The sequence below is a fragment of the Artemia franciscana genome, chromosome 9, assembly GCF_032884065.1.
Source record: "Artemia franciscana chromosome 9, ASM3288406v1, whole genome shotgun sequence".
NCBI lineage: Eukaryota > Metazoa > Arthropoda > Branchiopoda > Anostraca > Artemiidae > Artemia > Artemia franciscana.
In genome coordinates, this window is record NC_088871.1 from 12,566,298 (window position 1) to 12,591,479 (window position 25,182).

Sequence of the window (25,182 nt, forward strand, 5' to 3'; positions counted from 1 at the left end):
ACTATGAAAATAAATTAGAAAAATTGCTTAGTTAGATTTGGCAATACTTTCTGAGAGAGAGAGAGAGAGAGAGAGAGAGAGAGAGAGAGAGAGAGAGAGAGAGAGAGAGAGAGAGAGAGAGAGATCGGTATATTTAAAAACTATCGTAGCATAGCTAAATTCAGTTTTTTCACAAAAATCATACATTTAAACAAAAATCACACACTACAACTCAGCATTAAAAACTGATGTGAAGAAAGGCACAAATGAGTTGGCGTATCGATTGGTTCGTACTTTAGGGGGTACAAGTTTATTTTGTAACCGAGTTCGGCTATTGGGAGGGGCTGGTTCGAGTAGTAGTGATCGGTGGCTCTTATTGGCTAGGATGAATTTTCCAAATTGGTGAATAAGGTGTTCAAGCCGGACTTTAAGTGGAGATAAATTTAATTTAGCGAGGGCTTGATCATAGGGTATGCCACGGTCTCGGAGTATAATCCTTGTTGCTCTTTTCTGGACGCACTCTATGTCGCGTAATAGGTACGCTGGGTGGATAGCAGATGGACCCCACACCGGGCACGCGTACTCGAGCAACGGGCGAACATAACACGTGTAGGCATGGAGAAGACTTTCAGTATCACACCCAAAACGCCTCATTTTGGTAAGTGTCTGAAGGCTTGCATTAGCCTTGTGGACGGTTAAATTAATATGGGCACTGAAACTACAGTCACTAGTGAAAGTTGCTCCTAAGATTTTTATTTCGTTCACAATCGGGAAAGGGACTAGAGGCATATCTATATTCCGCTTCAGAGGCTTGCAACGAATTATCTTCGACTTGGCTACGTTAATGGTAAGATCATGACTTGAGCATTCGGTCTTTAGCTGATCAAATAACTGGTCTGAAAACTGCTTTGTTATGATAGTGTTTTCGACCAGGTAAGCGAGCACTATGGACAGATCATCTACAAACTTGTAACGGTCGTCGTGATGGTTAAGCAGGGAATTAATTACAGCCAGGAAAATTATTCCAGCTAATTTTGTGCCTTGTGGGGCCCCGCAAGAAGTATCTGACCATGATGAATCCGAATCGTTTTCGTGGAGTGCAAAGACTTTTTGTTTTTGGCCAGTTAAGAAGTCAAGTACAAGGCCAAGGGTGCGTCGTTCGGCCCCCATTTCCTGGAGATTCATGCCTGCAGTCCGGTGGCGGATTAGGTCAAAGGCCTTTCGGAAATCCACCGCGCAAATGTCGACGAAACAGCTACCCTTTTCAAGCCATTGGAGGACGCAGTCAAACATCCGTACTAGGTAGATTTTAGTACTACACTTGGGGAGTCCACCGTACTGGAATTTATCAATATGCCCATGAATTTGTTTCAGAAGAAACTTGAGTATAAAGGCCTCAGTTACTTTTGCCAAACAAGGTGTAAGTGAGATCGGGCGGAGATCGTCGCATGCACTAGGGGCGTGCTTTTTTGGAATAATTCTAATATAGGCCCTTTTCCACTGTGACGGGAAAAAGCCAGAAGCAAAACACTCGTTAATGAGGCTGGGCAGTGGTAATGCTATGAAGGCTGTATATTCACGTAGCAGTTTGGCAGGTAATTCACCAGGGTATGAAGATGTATTCGGTTTGATCTTCCGTAATTCCGTGTAAACATCAAACTCACTGACTATTATGTTGTTCTCAGGCTCACATTTTTCAAGTATGGTGGACTTTTCATGAGCCGTAATAGTTGGATAGGTATTACAGATCTTGGTAAAGAATTCACTCACTTCTTCTGCACTGATTAAGGACCCACCATCATTGCTGATCATTACACTGCTGTCAAAAGCTTGGCCGGCCACTTTTTTCACAGCGTTGTGCCACGTTTGGGGTCTGAAGTAAGTAATTGGGAGTGCATGGTTTAACGACCATACCGAGCTTTGGCTTTCTTTACCAAAGAGACTATTTGATTTCGCAATTTCTTGCCGTTGATTATATCACCACGGGAGTAGAGGCGAGACCTCTCTTTTATTAGTGATTTAATAGCTGGAGATATCCACAGTTTGTCGTATTCACTAACAACAAATGATTTTGTTGTAAAGATCTTTAGGTATTGACTGTATAACGTGGCATTGAAATCGAATACCTTAGTTTCCAAGAGCCCGGTATTGTACACTTCGGGGAAGTCATATGTGCCAATCCATCGACCATATTCACAGATGGCCGACTCCGTACAAGGACGAACAGTGACACGGGATAGTTTGGGCTTTGGTAAAGACTCTCTTGCTTTCCAAAAAATTGCGTTGTGGTCTGACATGCCAACGGGACCAAGAAAAAAGGGAGGGGAGTAAAAATCATCACAATTTGTGAGTATAAGGTCCAATATGCCCCCCAAAGAGTGGGTGGGTATGTGTACTATTTGTTTTAAAGACAAACAAGATGATAACCAACTCTTCTTGGTTTGGTTAAAGTCTCCTCTCTTGGATATTCCGACATTAACAATCTTTTGATTGGCAAAGACATTTAAAGATTGAAAGGAACACCACACCCTTTGAAGCTGTTTGCTGTCATACGTTTTAACTTGCTTTTTGCTAATTTTTACACACTTTTCTTTTTCTTAATTTGGCATCTGTTCCTATAAAAAAAACTGCATATAGAGATCTATTTTGTCCCTATTTTTTTTCAAAAGAAATTTATGGTTGTGAAAGTTTCAACTTAATTAATTCAAGCCATGAGGTCTTATTCCGACTGTCTTTAGTATGTAAAGCGGGATCGAAGAAGATATTTTGGTATGAAGGGGCTTAACGCTCTGAAGAATTTGCAGCTATAGGCTTTTCCGTACAGTTTTAATCGCATGCTTCTGGTTATTTTTTTTGACAACCATGAACATCGCAAGTTACTTTTCATGGAAGGCAGGGCTGATTTTTCAAGTAGGCCTTTGACAGAAGTTTCCCTAGAGCAAGATATTTGTTACTCTGTGTAGCAGCCATCTACTAACATTAAATATGGACATCTTATCGAACGCTGTAAAATAAATCAAAACAAGTATGTATAATGAAGATTACTGTCAGGAATATTCACCGATAGCTTTCCCCTGTAAAAAAAAAACAACTACGCTTTCATATTTATATACTTTATGTAATACGATCACAAAGTTAAATCATTGCTTAAAAATTCTCTGCATTTGTGATGAAGAAAAAGGTTAATCTTTGTATGAATATTTTGAGCTGTTGATGCTTTAAATGTTTGTTAGTGTTTTGGCTGACTGTTTGCCAAGCAGAAAACAAAACTATGGTTTGTAATCTGCCTTCTTTGCTACAGCTTGGTTTGTCAACCTATCTCAAGAAAAAAACTTAAGAAAACCCTACCTCGAGATAAAAAAAAATACCGACGCAATTGCACAAGGACGTTGCCTCCGTAGTGGACCTTGCTTAGTTGCCTCCGTAGTGCATCACGCTTGGACCTTGCGGTTGAGGTGCCCTCAAATATTTGAAAATCATAATTTTTGGAAGAAACAGCATATTGCTGCTCCATTTTTCGAATGGAGAACTGGTTGACCTATATAGCGACTGGACTGAATCATTTTATGTGATTTGTTTTATATAGTAAGTAAACTAAGTATCTTTGGTAAAATTCAAGTTAGGGACTTCTTGCTATCTTGAAATGTAGTTGATTTCAGTAAACGAAACTTACAGTGATGAGTTCTAGGGAATTAAAGTGAGTCCTTTGAATCAAAATGGAATAGTTGCGGGCATCAAGTCATGGCTAATTGTAGAAAAAACCAGAAAAGGTCTAAAATATGTGTCTATCTGGGTAGGTATTGCTTAGCTACTATGTCTACCCTTTTCTGATTTCAATAGAATAAAACATTTCATACATGGTTTGTCTATAGCCTACCTATCTGATTTCTGACAAAAAAAACTTTTGCTTATATCAAACCTTGTAAATTGGAATTAAGCAAAATTATGATATTCAAAATGCTTTTTTGGTAGCCTACCTCATTTGAGCAGAAGATCTATTTTGCAATGTTTTTCACTTTGTTATGCACAGATTGTAAATGATCATCACAGGTCAAGGAGTAGAGGTAGATGCTTCAAAATATCTTCCCAGGAGATCTCTTAAGGCCCATGATACATTCCTGAGAGTTTAATTCACCTAATTTGACTATAGGCATAGCCTAGTAAAGAATTTTACCAAGGTTAAGAAGTTTACCAAGGTTAAAATAGGGTAAATACTGAGCAGTCCACATTTCTGACCTACAAATAAAGTGAATGTATCAATTAATGCTTTTTTTATGCTATTTCTGAATGTAGGCTAGTAGCCTAACCACTTTTGGACACAAATTCAGTTTTAACCTAACCTTACCCAAATATATATTCCCCATTATATTAGGGGGTTTTCTGCCATTCAAGCAAAAAACTGCTTGCTAACAATTTTTGAAACACTAGTGTTTCTTCCATCCAATTAAAAACTGTTTGCTAAAATAGTTAGAGGCTAACAAATGTGTTTTTGCTGTTCAAAAACTACCTGTTAGCTAAAATGTTAACAAACAGTTGAATTGCAGAAAAATTCCTGGTAAAATTCTAGTTAATTGACTTCTTGCTATCTCAGAAAGGGTTTAAGTTAGGAAAATGAAACTTTCAGGAATAAATCTACAGACTAAAGTATGTCCTGGGAAGGTATTTTGAAGCAACTACCTCCACTCTTTCTCCCTCTAGAGGACCCTGACCTTTGATGACCTTTAAAATATGTGTGTTATAAAAGTGAAATGGTTGCAAAATAGATCTTCTGCTTAATTGAAGTACAACAAAATTGTTTTCAGCTTCATAACTTTGCTCAATTCCATTTTATAAGGTTTTAAAGATATGCAAATACATTTCTTAAATTCTGAAAAAAAAACATTGATATGGCTCAAAATTCTATTGAAATAACAGGAACTGCATTTTCAGAACTAAAGGTAACTAAAATTAAACTGGTAACTAAAAATTAAGGTAAAATATTGTTTTGTCAAAATTTCAATAGGTATAGACCTGTCATTTAGGCAAATTTCAGGGCCCTCTAGAGGGAGAAGGAGTGAAGGTGAGTACTTTAAAATACCTTCCTGGGACATACTTTAGCCTGTAGACTTATCTCTGAAAGTTTCATTTTCCTAACCTAAACCCTTTCCAAGATAGCAAGAAGTCAATTGACTAGAATTTTACCAAATTCCTATATTTCCCATTGTTTTTTTTATTCTCGATTTTGTTGCTGGTGATTATATTTACAGGTTAACCAATTTTAACAAGTTTCTCGAACAGAGGTATATAGACCATGTCTAAAATAAGTAAAAAAGCTATTATCTTTAATGGTCTATAAAAAGCTTAAAACTGAATTTGTTCTAAAAGTGATTTTTACTATTTGGAAAGAGCATAAAAAAAGGGATTGAGTTGTATGTTCACTTTATGTGGAGGTCAGAAATATGGACTGTGCAATATTAGCCATGAATAGTAGTCCTCCAGAAAGAGACATGCTAGAGCAACAAGAGAGACATTGCTATTAGATTGTTAATTTCTGCTCTTTTTCATGGTTTTGTCTACCAGCCCACTCCCTCCTCTTAATGGCCTTAGGCTATAAACAAATATAAAATAAAAGTTGTACCATTAGACTCCTTATTTTATGCTCTATATTAACATAGGCTAATGGTTGTTACTCAGGCAATACACCCCTCTCCCTGGTGAACATGTATATATTCTTAGTAATGTAGAGAGGGGGGAGGGGTGACAGAAACACTAGTGTTTAAAAAATAGGCCTTTCTTGAATAGGCCTATAAATGTTTCTTGGCTAGTTGGTTAAGGTGTAGGCTACTAGGTAACAGTCTGGGTAAATGCATACCAGATTCCATTACAAATGTACTGTGCAAACAATGAACAAGCAGCAAGAAGAAGAGAGGTATGCTATTGAAAACTAGTGCATTATTTTTTCCCTCTTTTTCTCATCTATAGTTGGTCTAAATAAAGCCAGTCTGAGAATAAAAAATAGTAATTGTATTAAGAAGGGCAGTGAGCAGTATATTTAAAATCAGTATTAATCAGGTAGTATAATCATCTATTAGCTAATAGAATTGTGTAAAAATCAATAAACTTAACTCAGATTCTCCATTCAGTCCCCATTCTAACTATGATAGTTGCTGCTATCACAGTGTTGTCCAAGTCCCTAATAGGACCAGATATAACCCTTGATATACAGACACTTACTGATTTGCTTGTCTTTTTCTCAAATTTGCTTTATTTGGCATTATAAACAAACTTGAGGAGAAATAAACACAAAATATAGTGGTGAAAACAGTAAAAAGAGTAAACTTTTTAAAATTATCATGGGCTATATTTGCCTCCATTGAAGCAGGGGGGGGGGGCTGTGATGCAGTAATTATTATATTCAGAAAGAGCATTGAATAGAGAACCTGATTGTATTTTTCCTTTTTCCTATTTGATTTTGTTCTATCATTAATCATAACTGGCTAATTAATAAGTTAAGTTTGGATGAATGAAACTTTCAGGAATAGACATATAGCCAAAATTAGGGGGTACTCTTGATGCAAGGCTGGGTAAAACTCTAGATAGGGAAATTTTGTCATTTTGGAAAGAGGGAATAAAACTTTCAGGAATGGATCCAGGATCTAAATTATTTACCTTAAATTGCAGTTTGGAGCAATCTAAGGATTTTTCCTTGTAGAAACTTCTGAGTTGACAATACATGACATATAGTTGAATATGTACACTTGACTAGTGGTTTGATGTTGCTGGTTTGAGTGCCTCCTAGTTATACTTCCATTATTTTGTTGACTATTTGCTGTCAAGATGGTTCTTAAAGCTGTTTGTGGTTTGGGCAGCAATAGTATGTGGTAGCAATTTGTTCCAGAGGTTGGCAACACGGTTTGTCAGAAAATGGGTGCATTCCCACTTTGAAGAGTAATGTCTGGATAACTGTAAGTTATGTTCCCTTGTGCAAGAGTCCTGAGACACCAGAGGAAGAAGATCAGGAAGTGCCTTTAAATTAATAAGTTTATGAACCAGAATGGCCTGTCTTCTTCTATAAACCAGAGTTGGAAGTTTCAGTTTGCATAGCCTTGTAGGGTAAGGGAGTTCATGCAGTCCACTCACCATCTTAGTGGTTCTTCTCTGGACATCTTCAAGAATTTTAACATCTTTTTTTGAAAAAGGGGAATGCAAGGACCATACCTGTCTCCAGTCTTGGCCAAACAAGTCCTTTGAACAAAAGGTTCAGAAGTTTAGAAGAACAGGAGGAAATTGTTCTTTTTATGAGCCCTAGTGATGAGCTAGCTGATGCTACTGCCTTCTTTGCATGAGTGCTAAACTTAAGATGCTCATCAACTATTACTCTTAGGTCATGTTCTTCCATTGTAGAAAGGGAATGACCATAAAGAGAGTAAGTTGTATTGATATTCTTATGTCCAAAGTGTAGAACATGGTATTTTGACACATTGAAAGTGAGTAGCCAAGAGTTTGCCCACATGCTAAGGAGATCAAGGTCTTTCTGAAGTTCGAAAATATCCTCAAGAGTGCTAGCTGGACCAATTACCTTAGAATCATCAGCATATAGCATCATTTTGCTTTTAAACACTAGAGGAAATTATGCCACAGGAAGATGTTTTAAAAAATCTACCTCCCACCTTCCCCTGAAATGGACACTAACCCTTGATGATGTGGGACCATTCTTGTGTTATACAAGTTTAACTTTCAGAAATTGATCTATGGCACAAATGAAGCCCACTGAATGTGTTTTAAGCATCAGCTTTGTTTAAAAATTCTGATTTGTAAAAAGATCATGGAGTCATAGTTGATTGTCAACTTAAGTTCAGCAGTCATGCAAAATCTGTACTGTCGTCTGCCCACCAATCTCTTGGAATGATCAAAAGGACTATCTCCAACAGATGCCCAAGTATGTTTATGGAGCTCTGCAAGGCACTAGTTCACCCCTACCTAGAGTTTGGAATGTCCCTGGCATCGCCCTATTTCAGGAATGACAAAGCAATACTAGAAAGAGTACAATAAAGAACAGCAAAAATGTTCAAAGGCCTCAAACACATACCACACAAAGATCATTTATATCACTTGAAGCTTCCTACTCTCAAATACTAGAGGCAAGTGGGTTGACATGATTATAGCCCACACAATTATTTCCTGAAATATTATCTCTGCTCTTATTCCTCCCCCCTAAAATATTCTTTGACAAGAGGGCATTCCAAGAAGTGCTCCTCAATCCAAGAAAGAAGCCATTTCTTCAGCAAGCAAGTAACAAACTTGTAGAATCAACTCTCTGAATATATAGTGGTGGCTGATTTGACAGGTTTATTTGAGCACAATCTTGACAAAGAATGGCTACAGCAAGTACTCCTATACAACTAAAGCCAAAATTAAAGGAACTTTTTTGGGAAGAAAAAGTTAAAACCAGCATAGATCTGTCTTTTATACACCCTTTGAAGTATTAGAAGTAGTAAATGAGCAGAGGTAGGAACTTGAAAAATACTTTGTTAGAACATAATTTATGCTTTGGATTTATTCCTAGAAGTTTTAGTATATAACTTAATTGCTTTCCAAGGTATTGGAAAGCCCCTCATCTAGTGTAACCTTGGCATAAGACTACTTTTCTGAGCCAAACTTCATAATGGTGAAGGATTGTGGAAAGGATGTTAAACAATGAGACATCTGCCTTTAATATCTTCCTAGAGTATAAACTAGGCTCTGAATCTACTTTTGAAAGTTTTCATGCTCCTACCTCAACTATCTTTCAAGATGAACAACATCCTCTCTTCTAGAATTTTACCTTAATTTGAATTACAGAGTAAAAATAAGGCCTGGGGTTCAGGTCCAATCAATATCAGTCTCTAAGCTAAGAGGATCACATTATTTGCTGGGGAGGAGGAGGGTGTTTGGGGGCCAAGAATTGGGCAAAAAATGTTTTTCACTTCACCAGTTAGAAACTTTCAGCTGGGAGTCTTTGGGTCAAGAGGAATATAAACAAGTTGATTGGCAACATGGTGCCTGGAATGAAAAATGGGTCCTTAAAAAGGGCAAAAAATTTTTTCTTTCTAGATTGAAACTTGTATCCTTGAGTCCTCGGGGTATTGGGATCCAAACGCAAAAAAAACATGGGGCCCAGTAAAGGACGAAAAAGCTTATTCTGAAGAGCTTAAAGCTTAAAAAAAAAAATTGGCTAAGGAAATGGTAAAAAGTTTGTTTGTTGGTGAAGGCCACTGAAAATGCCTAATGGGCTAAAAAAAAGTTTCTGGTTGCCTTGAAGCATATTTTCTTGTGATGTAGAAATCCCAACACTAAAAAAAATAAATAAATAAATGAACAACAAATTTTGTTCACCACATGAAGGGCCAACATTTTTATTTAGTTGGAGCCTTGGGGCCCTTGAAATTAGCAACCAAAAACGGTCCAGGTGACCATTCAGAAGAAACAACCAAAAATGGTTGTTTCTTCCAATTGGCTTCAGACTTTTAAGAGTCAATGCCTGGGTTAAGGAGCCAAACGTATTGTTTAAAGGGAGGGGTGCCTAGAAATGGGCCAAAAAGTGCATTGTTCTTGACCAGTTTGAAATTTACTGCCATAAGTTCCTAAGCCAAGGGGGACTTAATATAAAAAAAAAGATGGAGGAGCAGTCCTGCACAACAAAAATTGAGAACAAAATTGGTTCACCCCAGAACAGGGCCAAAAACATTTTTTATCTTAACTTGAAACTAATGCCAATAAGTTCCTATACTAAGGTAGTCTTCAGACACAAAAACAATTTAGTTTGAGATCACAGCCGCCCAAAAACTGGCAGTAGAATTTAATTTTTTCAGTTGGCTTGATACTTGACAAACAAAAACTGCATCAAATACTAATAGGAATGTTACTGCCGTAAATCCTCTAAAGAGGATTTATACAAAATTTTTGTATTTTTAATGTTATAACAATAGGAGACTGTTTAAATATACTTTTTTTTTTTCAGAAAAATGCAATTGACACTCTGGGTGTCAATTGCATTTTTCTGAAAAAAAAGTATTTTTTCAGAAAAATCTAGGAAAATCTAGGAACTTCTAGGAATTCCATCACTGTTTTTAACTATCAATTCGCTTTCATTGGTCAAATATGCAGTAAATTTTTATTCATACTCTCTTCTTTTTAAATGCACTTCTTTTAAATGTGTAGAATATCAATTGATAAATTATCTATTAATTCACCAATTCCAAATAATGTTTCAATAAATTAAACAGATTGCTTTGAAAATTTGTTTGAAGTTTTTTTTTTTTTAACCAATTTAAACACTAAAATTCGTTATAGAGTTTTATTTGGGAATCATATCCAAGATTTTGCAATATCCATTATTTTGCATGAAAATAGAATCAAATAGTAAAGTTTTGATATTTGTTTTTTAAATAGTGTGCAGTCATAAATGTATCAATCTAACAAGAAACATCTTTTCTTCCCTGTAACCTTGGTTATTACCATAATTTTCTTTTTTTTTGTGTTGACATGCTGACACACTGTCTAAGATATATATGGCTTTCAGTAAAGTACAAATGATGCTTTGGCCTTTAGAGTTTGTTTTTTTTTTGGGGGGGGGAGGGGTAGTATTATTATTATTTTCAAAATATATATTTGTTTTAAATTCAGGTTGATTATTCATTCCAATTTTAGTTTTTTTTAGAATTAAGTAAAAAAAAAAACAAGTTTTTTTAACTGAAAGTAAGGAGCAACATTAAAACTTAAAACGAACAGAAATTACTTCGTATATGAAAGGGGCTGCTTCCCCATCATCGTCCCGCTCTTTACGCTAAAGTTTGGCTCTTTCTCTCAACTCTACTTTTTAAAACAGTAAAAAACTTTAGCGTAAAGAACGGGACGTTGGTGAGGAAGCAGCCCCTTTCATATACGAAGTAATTTCTGTTCGTTTTAAGTTTTAATGTCGCTCCTTACTTTCAGTTAAAAAAAAACTTGTTTTTTTTTGTTTAATTTCTGAACGTTATTGAATCAATGCATGTTTTGATTTTGGCTCTCCGCAGAGGAATAATTAAAACGAAATTTGCATTTTTTTTTTTTGGCTAAGTGGCTTTCTCATAGTTGAATGATTTTGAGAAAATATTAGTGGGGGAGGAAGCCTAGTTGCCCTCCGATTTTTTTGGTTACTTAAAAAGGCAACTAGAGCTTTTGATTTTTTACGAATGTTTTTATTAGTAAAAGATATGCGTAACTTATAAATTAGCTTACGTAACGAACTTTTGTATTCTCATGTTTTTATTACATATATTAGGGGGCTCACCTCCTCGTCAGTACCTCGCTCTTTGCACTAAAGCTTAAATTTCGTCCCAATTCATTAAGAATGACCCCTGAATCACAAAAGCCATAGAATAAATAGTTGAAATTACTAAAAATACTTTAGCGTAAAGAGCGAAGTATTAGGAGGAAGCAAGCCCCTCATATGCGTAATAATTTCTGTTCGTTTTAAGTTTTAATGCTGCTCTTTACTTCCAGTTGAAAACTTCTTCCTATTTATTTTTTTTTAATAATGCTAGAAAATCCTGCACTCCCTTCATGGAAATTTTCTTCCCCCATGACAATTTCCTCGATGGAAAGTTCCCCCAACATATCCCCCTCTCCTCAACCCCTCCCCCAACCAAAAAATCCCCCTGAAAACGTTTGTACACTTCCCGACAACCATTACTATATGCAAGCACTGGTCAAAGTTTGTAACTTTTAGCCCCTCCCATGGGGACTGTGGGGGAGTAAGTGGTCCCCAAAGACATAGGTACAAGGTTTTTCGACTACGCTGAATAAAATGGCTATCTCAGAATTATGATCCGTTGACTTTGGGAAAATAATTAGCGTGGGAGGGGGCCCAGGTGCCCTCCGATTTTTTGGTCACTTAAAAAGGGCACTAGAACTTTTCATTTCCGTTAGAATAAGCCCTCTCGCAACATTCTAGGACCACTGAATTGATACGATCACCCCTGAAAAAAAAATGAAAAACAGATCTTTCATAAAGCTTCTCAGTAAAAAAAGGCATCAGTTCTTGTATTTGATCTTACGAATTCTACACTCCGTATATAGGATCTTGGGCATGCTGGATATTACTTTTTAATTTTCACCCAGTCCCCCTTTTTTTGGTGATATTTTTCTTTTTTTTTTAGGGGGGATTATGCAAATGTTCTCATACCTATAAACATATGGTAGATAACTTTATTTTATGTATTTGAATCATTATGTAAGCCAATTTCTCTTAACATATGCATATATACCATTGTAAAAGCTATGTTTTTTTTTAGTTTTGGCTACTATTATTATGGGTTGCTCTTTACTTAGAGTGTGTTACTATCAAATATTTGATATATGGCTGTAAGTTAGCATTATTGATTTGTCTTTGCCTTTAGTATACAATAAAAATAAAATTGAACAAATCATACACAGTATTAAGCCCCATTCTTTAAATGCTGTTTATTCACTTCCCGTTTGGCCAGTTTTGATTGGCTTAATTTTGTTTCTTGTGTTATCCTTTTCAGTTTAGCATAAATTTTTATCTTTATAACTAATAAAAAGGTAATTTTTTTCTAAAATTAGTAAAAGTAAATTTTTTTCTTCTGTCATCACAAGAACAAAGCATGCGCTATGTTTCAATTCGTTTTTCAGTTTTTCAGTTTAGCATAAATTTTTATCTTTATAACTAATAAAAAGGTCGAATTGGGTAGCCTATATATAATTGTGATGTTAATTTAACCTTATTTATTTACTCTTTTTTTCTGACAGGTTTTATTTTTAAACAATACATCCACAACTTATATACCTTGTTTCCTTCTTATGCAATGACTTATAAAAAGCACCAGAATTTTTCACATTCTTGAAATTGTCTGTGGAAGAGCTATTGTGGTTGGCATTAACTATCCAAGGTCTAGTAGATCATTTTCTTTAGGGTGTTCATCATTGCTTTAAAGAAGAAGCAGAATTTTTCTGGTGTAACTGTTTATGTTTCTCTCCTTTCCATGTAGCTTTGACGATAATGCCACTTTTTGGGCGAAGTAAGGAAAAAGATACGTCTAAGAAATCTGTTAAGAAAGATGAGCCAAGTAAACCATGCGTTTACTTGGTAATTTTTTCTGGTGTAACTGTTTATGTTTCTCTTCTTTCCATGTAGCTTTGACGATAATGCCACTTTTTGGGCGAAGTAAGGAAAAAGATACGTCTAGGAAATCTGTTAAGAAAGATGAGCCAAGTAAACCATGCGTTTACTTGGTAATTTTTTCTGGTGTAACTGTTTATGTTTCTCTTCTTTCCATGTAGCTTTGACGATAATGCCACTTTTTGGGCGAAGTAAGGAAAAAGATACGTCTAGGAAATCTGTTAAGAAAAATGAGCCAAGTAAACCATGCGTTTACTTGGTAATTTTTTCTGGTGTAACTGTTTATGTTTCTCTTCTTTCCATGTAGCTTTGACGATAATGCCACTTTTTGGGCGAAGTAAGGAAAAAGATACGTCTAGGAAATCTGTTAAGAAAGATGAGCCAAGTAAACCATGCGTCAGTGAAAAATTTCAGTTAAAGGACTTATTGGGAACGTAAGGATTTTATTCTGTATTTTTAATATCTCTTGCTTTTTCCGATATTTTGTGGAAGGTAACCATAACAAATAGGGTAGGATGGGGAGTGAGTATTCCCCAGCATGTTGACCCTATGTGACTTTATATTGCAATGAGTACTATTGAAATCAAAGATTTCAGAAAATAGGAATAAAAAGAATGTTTGCAAAAAAATGAAAAATAAGACAAAAACTTGGGAATTAAAAACAAATCTCAAATGGATAGCAAGCCAAGGCCCTATAGTACCATGCTATGGATAAATGGTTCATCAGCAATTTCTTTGAATAAATATATTTATGACTTTCAGATTAATTTTTCTGTTTTAAAAGAATCACTATTTCCACGACTGTTTCTTTTCCTTCCATAGCATCAAACGAAGAAAAAACTGATACCTAAGTAAATAAGACTTTTAAATCGTCAATTCTTAATTTTTAAAGCAATCAGTATTATTGGAGCAAATATTTTGAATTGGGAGTCAATAAATGACTTGCTGGTTGGAGTTCTATACATTTGAAAGGAAATAAATATTTTGTGCAAATTCCAAATTGATTAATTTATAATTAATTAATTATAATGATTAATTGATAATGATTAATTTCAAATTGATAATTTAAATTTATATGCAAAAATTAGTGAATATTTGAGCAATGTGTAGTTTTTCAATGTTATAAAAAACTAAATGAGTAATATATATGTTCTGAGAATTCCAGGGTAGATGATTTTTGGCATTTTCAATTAGATGGACCGAGAGCCCTTTTGGTTTCTGGTTGTCTATGAAGCTCAATGTTTCCTGACTGCACAATTTTGAACATAGCTCTTAATTCCAACCAGTTGTGGCTGGGATTTGGCACTCTGCCCCCTTTTAGCATAAGGGTCGATGATAAAAAGTTTAGATGCCCCTATTTCTCTTTTGTATATTTTAGCTGTTTGACAACATCAGATTTAAGGGTCTGTGGTTGATCCCAATGAGAATCTCTAATCTTCTCATCTTTACTTGCAACTGTACTGCTGTGGCTATATGTAGATAAAATTCTCTTTCATACCTAAAGTCCCTCCTTTCTTCTTAAATTTCGCAACTTTTCGTATAAGATAAGATTTATTCATCATGAAGTACAAATACAATATTCCATTTTACTATTCCCTCAAAGGCTCTTTTGTATGTAAAAAAGGGGAAAGAAAAACGAATCGCTTACTCAGAAAAAAAAATATCACTTGCTCACAGAGAGTAGAGCAAAAAGGAGAAGAAAAGAAAATATAGTTAAAATAAAATAAAAGATGTAGAACACAAAACTAAATTGACTACATTAATTAATAGTTTAAATAGCTACCAATTGCTACTTCTATCTCTTTTGATGTCCTCTTTCCCTTTGTTCTTAATTCCTTCAGCCCTTTCTTTTTTCCATTCTTAAAATATCCTCCCTCGCAGACATAAAGATAATCAATTTCCTGAAAATTGGTCAAGTTGCCATGATTATTAGTGTGGTTGTTCATTACCTGGATGTTGTTTTGTAAATATGAAAATAGATGAACTCTGAAACTAATGCAGTTTTTTTTCTGTAGAGTACCATTGTATTTTTTTCAATTTGGTTCAAGTGTTCATTTTTAACGGTATTTATGTTTTCCTTTTATGAATAATTGTTAATAGTAACATCTGTAATGGTATTAATTACTATAAAAGGACATAATCTCATCTGATATATCTTTCCTGAAAGTTGAAACAAAGTGTGGATTCTCATTGGAAACTGTAATTAATTCATGTTTAATTCAACTTCAATACGAATTAACTGCAAACCTCGAACGATTTATTAGCTAATGCCTCTCTTCCTCGTGCGCCTTTTCCCTTTAAAAATTCCACCAATATCCCTACACAAGAGCTCATGCTCGTTATACTCGTTAAACCGGTCATTTATCTTCGTCTTTACCAATTTGATGGTAATTCGTTAAAAAAGATTGTTAAGCTTTTTAAAAAAAAAAATCGATATTAAATTTCTTTCGACGTTAATCTTTGGCCCTTCCAGTTATCAATCCACTCCCACTCTTCTGGAACGATGTAATAAATGAATCCAAAGCAAAGGCTGCTTGCTGCTCACAAATGCTGCTGGGTACAATTAAACCAGACCTGAAACTAAATAGAGAAAGTATTCAGTGGGTTGACAAGTTCCACTACCTTGGTAATCTGTTCACCAGCAACAACAACTACTCGAAAGATATAAAACAGCAGCTCGGCCTTGTGAGTTCTAGTCCCAAAATCCTTGTATCCTTATGGCGTAGCTAAGAATCTATCCCTATGTCTTGATTCATGACGTTTTGTTACTTTGATCACCCATTGTAATCTACTCTTGTGAAACTCGGACGCTGAAAGTGGGTGACTATTGTCTACCCACAGCATTTGAAACTAAATGCCTCCTCCAAATCTCTAGGACCACCTAACTGGATAGAATCTCAAGTGTCGAACTCCTTGACTGCCTTAAAATCCAACAAATAATCCCTACCTCCAGCGACCTCGACGGATCAGTCACGTTCAACGGGTAAGTCAGCCCAGTCTCCCGAATATAATCTTTGAAAGCCAAATTTATGGTTCTCGCCCTTTTGGCCTTCCTCAAAAAGGTGGAAAGATACCTTAGCGCCTCACCCCTCTTGAACCTGCTCTGTCTAGCAGAAGACCGCAAGGGACACAGTTGGCATATCCACACCATCACGAAGAAAAAAGAACCAATACGATCTTTAAGGACGGACAGGATTTAAGTCAAGTAAGTTAAGAGGAACGAGAAATTTAATTTCTATCTAATACTTTTAACTTTTTATTGTATCCTGAACATGCTCAAAGGCATTAAACCTCGGATACTATTATGACATCCGATAGTTCCTAGTTGTACAGAATAGAGATAAGTGTTTTGAATCCCTTTGGTGTTGTTTGGATACAGCCTACATTATTTCCTCATTAGAAATAGAGAGAGAGAGAGAGGGAGAGCTATTAGTTTCCCCTAATTCCTTGTAGACAATTAATGTAACCTGTAATATAATTCTGTATAAGAGGTAATCAATAGGAGAAGGTTGATCTATTTGCTGAAAGACAATGAAAGTTGTGTTAAAGCTCGCTTTAGCAATGGAAATTAAGGGTTTAAGATGTAAATCAAGCAATAATTTCGACTGGACATTTTTCAAATTTAATCTAGCCTGTATTTCATTTCCTAAGGTGACTTAAAACACTATTTTCACTATTTTGAATGCTCAAGCTGGCCTTAAACAGTTATTTCCTGAAAGATGTATACCAGTAAATTCTTGGCTAGATGGGAGTAAAACACAAATCAAAATTGCGAAGGAGGGGGGAACGCTAAAAGCCATAGTTTCCATTTGTTTCCTTGATTTTGTAGGGGAGAATACTGCCATTGACAGAAAAAGATGTGCGTGTAACTGAACCCCAAGCCTCGTGGTTTGCAACTCAACCCTATTTGACTGAATCCTGGTTCAATTAAACCCTCCTTCAACTGGACTTATTGCTGCAACCATGACCTGCAATTGTTCGGACCCTGGACATGAAAAATTTCGCTTATTTTCAAATATATAGGATAGGCGCATAAATTATTATTTTTAAGAGGGGGATTAGGGTTGAATAGGGCTGATTTGAATGGGGGATGCAAACAGGTTTAATTAAACGGGTTTAGTTAAATGAGGGTTAAATTGCGTGGAAGTTGAGTGGATTGAGGGTTTAAATAAATGGTGGTTTAGATGCATGAGGGTTGAATTAAACGGTGGTTGAGTTGAATGTGGTTGAGTTGCACGGATATTGAATTTATTGAGGGTTGAGATGCATGATGGTTCAGTTTGAATAGGATTGGGGTGCAGGCTCAGATGCACGATGCACGAAATGGGGGTTCAGATGCACGAGCGTTCAGCTACACGAGGGTTCAGTTGCAATGGAACCACAGAAAACAAAATACGTTGTATATCTTTAGTTTGAAATTTCAATTGAAATGGCAAATTTTACTTAATTTTTTTTTGTGTATGTAACATTCCTCTTAACGTGAACTAAGGGAATAATTTAACACAGAAGACAACTCTTGAGACAAACACTTGTTTTGTGGATGAAGTTGTACAAAAATTAAATAAAAAAAAAGTTTTTCAACTGAAAGTAAGGAGCAACATTAAAACTTGAAATGAACAGAAACTGGACCTACGTTGCCTAAGCAACGTAAAGTGTTGCGGCAACCTTTGTCCAGCTTTGCCGAATAAAGTGTTGCGAGAGCAACACTTTTGTTTTGTTTCTTTGCTATCGGTTAAAAGCTGAAGTTGTCAGCCTATTGAAGCTTTTAAAACGTTATGTTCAAAGAAGAACGCGATCAGTAATCACATGATCAAAGGCTATTCCTCAGCGTTGAAAAAACAACAATAATTAAAGAATATGGAAAGAAGGGACTAAATTGACTGCAGCCAGTTGAACTTTATCCTTTTCAATCGTAGACATCGTGACGGATCAAGACTTGGAACAATATCTTATATAATCTAGTTGGTATTATAAAGCTATCCGTAACTTTTCAGGATCAAATTACCATGGATGACACTCTATTAATTATTACGAAACTGCCTCGTTGTTTTACGTTATCGTTTGTACCCGTTGCGTAAACACTTAATTCTAGGTTACAGTGAGTATGGGTAGGCTACACCAACTAGCAAAAGCTACAAACCCCTCTTCACTAAAGATGATTCTAGCCTAACAGACGATTATTACTTACAAGTCCCCTACATGTCTTACCACTGGAACCAACTCGGTCTTACCATCAAATAAAATGGAAACAAATAATAGGTACACCAAATAGCAAAATTTGCAAACCCTTCACTGCCGAAGATGATTATGAGCTAACAGCCGACCTTTTCTTACAAGTCCCCTACATGTCTAACAACTAGTATCGGCTTATTTTTGGTTTCAGTGTGTACCCTACTACTGAAGTTGTCAACCCCTTGAAACTTTCAAACTAGTATATCTCATGAAGGAATTTTTTACCAAAAAAAGGATGACATATACTTTGATCAGCTCATCAAGAGCTATCGATTGCCGTCGAAAAAAAAATTCTATCTGTCTTAGTTCAAAAGTTGATTTTTTTTTTGCCGTAGGCCAACTTTCTAACGTCACCAGTTAGAAAGGAGCAAAGGATAAGCTCCAATTTCTTTAGCAATGACAGAACTTTTAAAGTTTAAGAGGTACATCTGATAACATTTCTCTACCTCAATCCCAAGTCCGAAAAAAAACAAATGATAAACCCTGCCAAAATCACGGCAGCACTTTCGGACCGGTGGGAAAATGCCGCTTTTTTGCTTCTTTAATTTTTCTATTTATCACTCAAAGAAGATATATTGGCTGTAGGGCCGGGTAACTGCCGCATATATTTAACACTTATAGAATTTGGTCCATCTTCAATTTGAAATTGGTGTCTGCCTGCTTTCCTGCTAGAACGGAGCTTTCCACTCGAAAGCAGAAACATGGTTTGATGAAATGAAAGCTTGGCTGCACAACTTCAGTTACTCCTCTCTGACATAGGCTACATAACTCCACTTCACTTCGCACACCATAGGCTCTGGCTCGCGGACAAGAAAAAACCATCCTTTTTGGCCCCAGGCAAGAGTTCTGCGGAGCTTTCCAAAATGTAATGCCATACCAGTTTCCAGGAATAAGCCGACATCGGCGGCATAGGAAAAAAAAGAGAAGAAAACGGCACAAAACCAAAGTGTTGCTCTCGCAACACAATTATTACGTATATGAAGGGGATTGCCCCTCCTCAACACCTCGCTCTTTACGCTAAATTTTTTACTACTTGTAAAAAAGTTTCCAATTGTTCTAATTAAACGATCCTTGTGTTTCCTGAGTCGTTCTTAAAGAATTGGGACGAAATTCGGACTTCAGCGTAAAGAGCGAGGCGTTAAGGAGGGGATAATCCGTTTCATGTCCGTAATAATTTCTGTTCGTTTCAAGTTCTAATGTTGCTCCTTACTTTCAGTTGAAAAACTTGTTTTTTTTTTAAATTTGAATTCCGATCGTTTTAAATAATGCCGGGAAATCTGGTTCCGCCTCCACGGAGAAATCCCCCTCCCCACGGAAATATCCTCCAGACCATTCAATCCCGGTGAAAATTTACTCCAGGCAATTACCCTTAACAACTTCACGCATAAAATTGAGACGCAAAAGAGAAAGCAAGACATTTAAAAAGAACTTTGTATATGAATTCTGGCGAATTTCCCCAGTATATAATTTCACCTGACAAGTTCACCCCCTGGAAACTTCCCTCCTCGTAGAAAATTCCCCCTTGGAAAAAACTCAGAAAAAAATTCGCCCCCCCTACCCGAAATTGTATACATACTTTACAATAACAGATACTATGTGTAAAAAGGGCGAATTTTATTATTTAAATACCTCTCCCCTGGGGCTGTGGGTGGTCATTTTATATCCAAAGGCATAGTTGTTGGGCCTTTCATCTTTAATGAGCGAAGTGGCTATTTCAAAATTTTGATCAGACAACTTTGGGAAAAAAGGGGCAAGGGAGGGGGCCAGGATGCCCTCCAATCTTTTGGTTACTTAAAAAGGGCATTAGAACTGTTAATTTCAGTTAGATTGAGCCCTCTACCAATATTCTAGAACAACTGGGCCGATACGATCACCCCTGGGAAAAACAAGCAAATAAACTTGCATCCGTGATCTTTCTTCTGGCAAAAAATTAAAAATTCCACATTTTTACATATAGGAACTTGAGACCACTACAGTAGGGTTTTCTGATGCGCTTAATCTGATGGTGTGATTTTCATTAAGATTGTAATACTTTTAGAGGATGTTTTCCCCTCTTATCGGAAATCAGGCAAATTTTCTCAGACTCTTAGCCTTTAATCGGTAAGACTAAACTTAATGAAACTTATATATTTCAAATCGGCATAATAAGCAGATTCTTTTGAGATATCTGTGGGTATCAAAATTCTGTCTTTTTTTTTATTTTCGGTTACTATTGAGCTGGGTCACTCCCTATTTACAGTTGTTTACCACGAACTGTTTGACTACGCTTTTCTGTCGTAAATTTCCGTTTTCTGGATGTTGTTAAAAAAAGGGGAACTTTAGAAGAGGAACAAACTTTAAAGCCTCTTCCCTACTGATTATATCTAAGACAAAACATGCATTTTATCCAATTTAATGATTAAGAAAAACCCAAATGTGTAAGTATAAACTTTGATGAAGTAGTTTATTAATCAACAGATTTTTATAAGCACAAAAATACTTCGAAAATACCTTACTTGAAATTTCAGTCCAAAAAAGGTACTTTTAGTTCTAGAAATCCATAATTTTAATTGAAGAACAAGTGAAATCTACTAACCCTTTATCAGGGGTGACATTTGGGCGGGAGGATAATTGTTCCATCATTGTTTTGCTCCCTCTAAATTTTGAAAAAAAATCTTTTTTTGGCATTTTCACTAAAAAATCAGAAAAATATGGTCAGTGCCACCATGTAGAGTTGTCCCTGATTATCCCCATTTTCTTCGTAATTATCACTGGCCATATAGTTGGTATTATCGGTTTCTTATGAATAAATGCAACAGTTGCCCATGGGGTTCTAGAAATTTATTCTGATTAAAAAAAATGTATATTTTCTCGTCATTATTTGCCACTATATTCTAGGAATTTTAAAGTGCTACTGACGGAAAAATTGGAGAAGGAGGAGAATCTACAAATGAAACTAACACCGTCTATTGTTAGCTGAAAAATCTAAAGCCGATGTGACCATCGGCTTGTGACCATAGACGATGCGACGAATCATGATAAACATAGATAGCGGCCGTCCCAGAACTGGTGTTATAAATCAGATCCATTTATCCACAAAACGCCGTTTTCCAAAAGAACTAGAGAAACATAGAGCTACTATGTTTTCCATTTTTTTCTGAAAAGACTATTAATAACCCAGAACTTTTTTGGAAAATTTTAACACTTAAACAAAAAAAAGCCCAACTAGTCATTTAATATCCCTCCTGAACTATGGGAACGAAATTTCTCCAGAGAGATTTTAGGACTAGACCCCCTAATAGACAATCCCTTCAAAGTCACACTAGAAAAGACACTTTCGATAGGGGTCAAATCAACGTTTACTGTAGCAATTTCGGATGTTTATAATTTAATTATTTAAATCTAGAAACCTCTCTCAAGAGGTACAGACCACGTTGGCGCCAAACACCTCCTATATGGAACCCCTTCTGGTTTTTTCCACCTTGCCCTACTTTTCCAGATGGTGTTTACAAAAGGAATAGTTCCTTCCTCGTTTTCCACTTGCCGTCTTACTCCTGTCCCTAAAAAGAATAAACCCTTAATCATACCGGCCACTAACGGTAGCTACAACTTTTTGTGAAATTTTTGAGAAGTTAATAATGTCTGAGTTGGTTGATAAATGGTATATGCCCCCACACCAATTGGGGCTCCAGAAGGGAATAGGGTGCGCTTATGCGCTGACGGCACCGTCGTCAGTTTTAATCTATGCTGATAAATCAGAAGAGCCACTAGTTCTAGGGAGCCATGATGTCAGTCGTGCTTTTGATTCGATAATTCACACGCATATCTTCACTGGATTATAGGCCTATAAACGCAGGTCAATACTTGTATTATTCGTGCTTTATATGATATGTACAATCATTTCACTGTCATTGTTAATCTGCCTGATGGAATGATTACAAAGAAAATCATACCTGTTCGTTGCGGAGAAAGACAAGGCGCCCTTACATCCCCAATCGCGTTTAACATTTATTCTGGACGCAAAGTTCTAAGTTGTTTCTTCCTGTATTTTAGAAGGGATTGATGTATCTCTTATTGCTTGTGCGGACGATGTCTTCAACCTTAGCCGAACGGTCCTGGCGTTTGAGAAATTTCCATTCTGAGTCGAGAATATTCAAAAATAAATCTTAAAGTTTAACGCTGAAAAGTCAGAAGTTGTACTATTCAACTGGGGCCCAGTTCCAGAAGGATTTAAAGTTGATCTTAATGGAGTATCGGCTGCCCCTAAATTGGAAATGAAATATCTTGGCCTCCCAATCGGTGACTCCCTTAAAGCAGCTAAAAAGCTCCTCATTCACTATTTCCAGTGCCGGACGTCCAGTGCCTACGGTGTCATAGTTTCTAAAAAAAACTTCGTTTTAATCGCCAGCTACTAGCTAAATTATATAACTCGTGGGCGCTCCCAAATTTTTTATATCTTGCACCCTTTTGGAGTACCTTTTTGGCAACGGAATCAAAGCAACTTCGACGAATTTATTACCGGTATGCTAAATATCTTCTAGCCCTCCCCCGCTGGGTAAGTAATTCTTTGGCCAATAGGAGGTATGGTATTATTGACCCGAATGCTGCCATCGTCAGTTGCATTGAAGCTTATAGCAATGAAATTAATGGAAACTTCTGGTGTTGCCTTAGTATCTCGTTTATTGTTTCTGTGTTTGTTACGTATACTGTGTGATTATTTGGTTAATTATTGTGTTTGTGTGCTTATTTTATGAATTTTAATTTTGTTTTATTTGTGCAGTTTTTGTGTGCTTGTTATGTATACTGTGTGATCATTTGGTTAATTACTATGCTTGTGTGCTTAGTCTATGAATTTTAATTTTGTTTTATTAGTAATTTTCTCTCTTTTTCATTTTTCTGTTTTTTTTCTCGTGTATTCCGTTCGTTACTGTATCTAGAACAGGTTATAAATAAATTCAAATCAGAAAATAAATAACAATTCTTCTTCCAACTTCTATGCTAAAGAGACATTTTGCTTCGAACAGTTATCCTGTAAAGTTCATAAATATGTAATAAAAAAGAGACGAAGGAAACATGGAAAGATTCCTACACTCATAATAAAGGGCCCTAGAGAAGAAATACTACGCCGTTATATTCTGGATTCCGGCTCTGTGTAAAAAATTGAAAAGAATGTTTTCAAAACTCTATATATCAACTTGTTTCAAATCAAGGAGGATTTTCATTAATACTATTGTACTTTATATCGTCAGCTGTATTTGCCATTATTGTCGTTTTTGCTATAATAGCAGCTTTTCCACTTGTCCATGAGGGGGGGAGAGGGCATTACTTCCCAAGATTCGTCCAAAAGACCCCCTTCCAGAAGAACTCAGGAATTACTTCCTAAAAATGCATTTGTTGGCATTCCCCCCCCCCTCAGTAAACCCCTCTAATGTCCCCGTCTAAAATTATGGCTATATGTACCTTTGATTGTTGTCATTACGAATGTTCATTTGATTACCTAAATAAATGTAAATTTCATTTTAGTGGTGCTTTTTCACAAGTCCGAGTTGCAGAATCAAAAGAAGATGGACATCTCTATGCTGTTAAGATAATAGACAAATCTGCATTAAAAGGGAAAGAAGATTCGCTAGAAAATGAAATTAATGTCCTTAAAAGGTAAGTAAGATTTGACAAATTCTGACATCTTTGACTGTTTAGTTAGCAGTTTTATTTTTTATTTTATATAGAGAGGGACATTCAAACTCAAAACGGTTATAAACCAGATTAACGTTATTTAGGCAGCGTGACGTATTGTAGTAACCTTTGTTTGGCCTCAGTTTCTTCTGTTAATACCGTTGGCAGGGGTTTCCGACACGAAACGCAAATTTTTTGGCACTATATATATATATATATATATATATATATATATATATATATATATATATATATATATATATATATATATATATATATATATATATATATATTATGTTTTATTAGCAAATGTTTTATGAAAATATGTCCTAATTAAAAGCTGTTGTTTTAGGATTTAGCCGTGGTGCCCTAGAGAAAAAAAAAGAAAGACTAAGAAAGAGGAAGACCAAGAGAAATAATGTTTCGGTGCCAATTTTAAAAATATTTCGGTTACTTCATTTACATCGATGAATTTTTAAGTTTTCATTCGGAAACGTATTGACTAGGCTAAATATGGCAATGCGTGATCTCTTTGTTTTAACCTGTAAAACGGATATCCTCTATTTCTCCTTTATGCCTTCGTTGTAAAGAAGGAAAGATCGTTAAAATCTTGCGTGGACACTAATGTTTCTTGCAAAACTGCTAAAAGTTCCCTATTAAAACATGCAAATAAAGGGTCGCTATGAAGATCTTGTCAAAGGTAAAATTGTCCATAAAAGTGTTTAGGGTAAGAAAATCAATATGTGGTTAAGGCGGTTTTCAACAATATTTACTTTAGCTTTAATCTAAAACTTCAAGGAAAGAAGACAGTTTCTCTAAAATTGAAGTCCATTTGTTTATAGAAAGTATGTTTATGGGCTGAAAGAAAATACTAAAAGAAAATAGGAAATATACTTAAGAAAATAGTAAAACCTACGAAAGGAAAATAGGAAACTGAAAGAAGATAGGAGATATAATATATAAGAAGATTGGAAAAGGAAATAGGAAAATCCACGAAAAGAAAGTAGGAAACTGAAAATAAAATGGGAACTAGGCTTTTTAAGAAAATAGGAAAACAGGAAATATAAAAATATACGAAAAGAAAATAGGAAACTAAAAGAAAATAAGATAATAGGAAAATCTTTGAAAAGAAAAATAGGAAACTGAATAGGTTCAGGTCTTAGACAGGCATTAATATG

At 35.7% G+C, this 25,182-nt stretch overlaps 3 protein-coding genes across 3 annotated transcripts in view; 1 reads left to right on the forward strand and 2 right to left on the reverse strand.

Moving 5' to 3' along the window:
• Nucleotides 1-3,495: 3,495 nt before the first annotated feature.
• Nucleotides 3,496-25,182, forward strand: part of LOC136031015 (calcium/calmodulin-dependent protein kinase type 1-like) — a 43,741-nt gene continuing 22,054 nt past the window's right edge. Inside the window, exons 1-3 of the mRNA XM_065710187.1 lie at nucleotides 3,496-3,564; nucleotides 13,428-13,554; nucleotides 23,855-23,986. Coding sequence (XP_065566259.1) covers nucleotides 13,439-13,554; nucleotides 23,855-23,986 — 248 coding nt within the window. The 5' untranslated portion in view covers nucleotides 3,496-3,564; nucleotides 13,428-13,438. The remainder of the gene's footprint in view (nucleotides 3,565-13,427; nucleotides 13,555-23,854; nucleotides 23,987-25,182) is intronic.
• On the reverse strand, nucleotides 7,136-7,564 carry LOC136030760 (uncharacterized). Its single transcript, XM_065709801.1, has one exon. It carries the CDS (start codon nucleotides 7,562-7,564, stop codon nucleotides 7,136-7,138), a length of 429 nt encoding a protein of 142 aa, XP_065565873.1.
• The window catches only part of LOC136031014 (uncharacterized), a 36,163-nt gene continuing 25,559 nt past the window's right edge, over nucleotides 14,579-25,182 (reverse strand). The window contains exons 2-3 of the transcript XR_010618413.1: nucleotides 22,285-22,711; nucleotides 14,579-15,700 (exon numbers count right to left, since the gene is read on the reverse strand). The gene's annotated coding sequence lies outside the window, so the exon portion shown is untranslated. The remainder of the gene's footprint in view (nucleotides 15,701-22,284; nucleotides 22,712-25,182) is intronic.

Coding starts and splice junctions, on each gene's coding strand:
- LOC136030760 (XM_065709801.1), bottom strand. CDS start 7,564: ATGATGCTATATGCTGATGATTCTAAGGTAATTGGTCCAGCTAGCACT.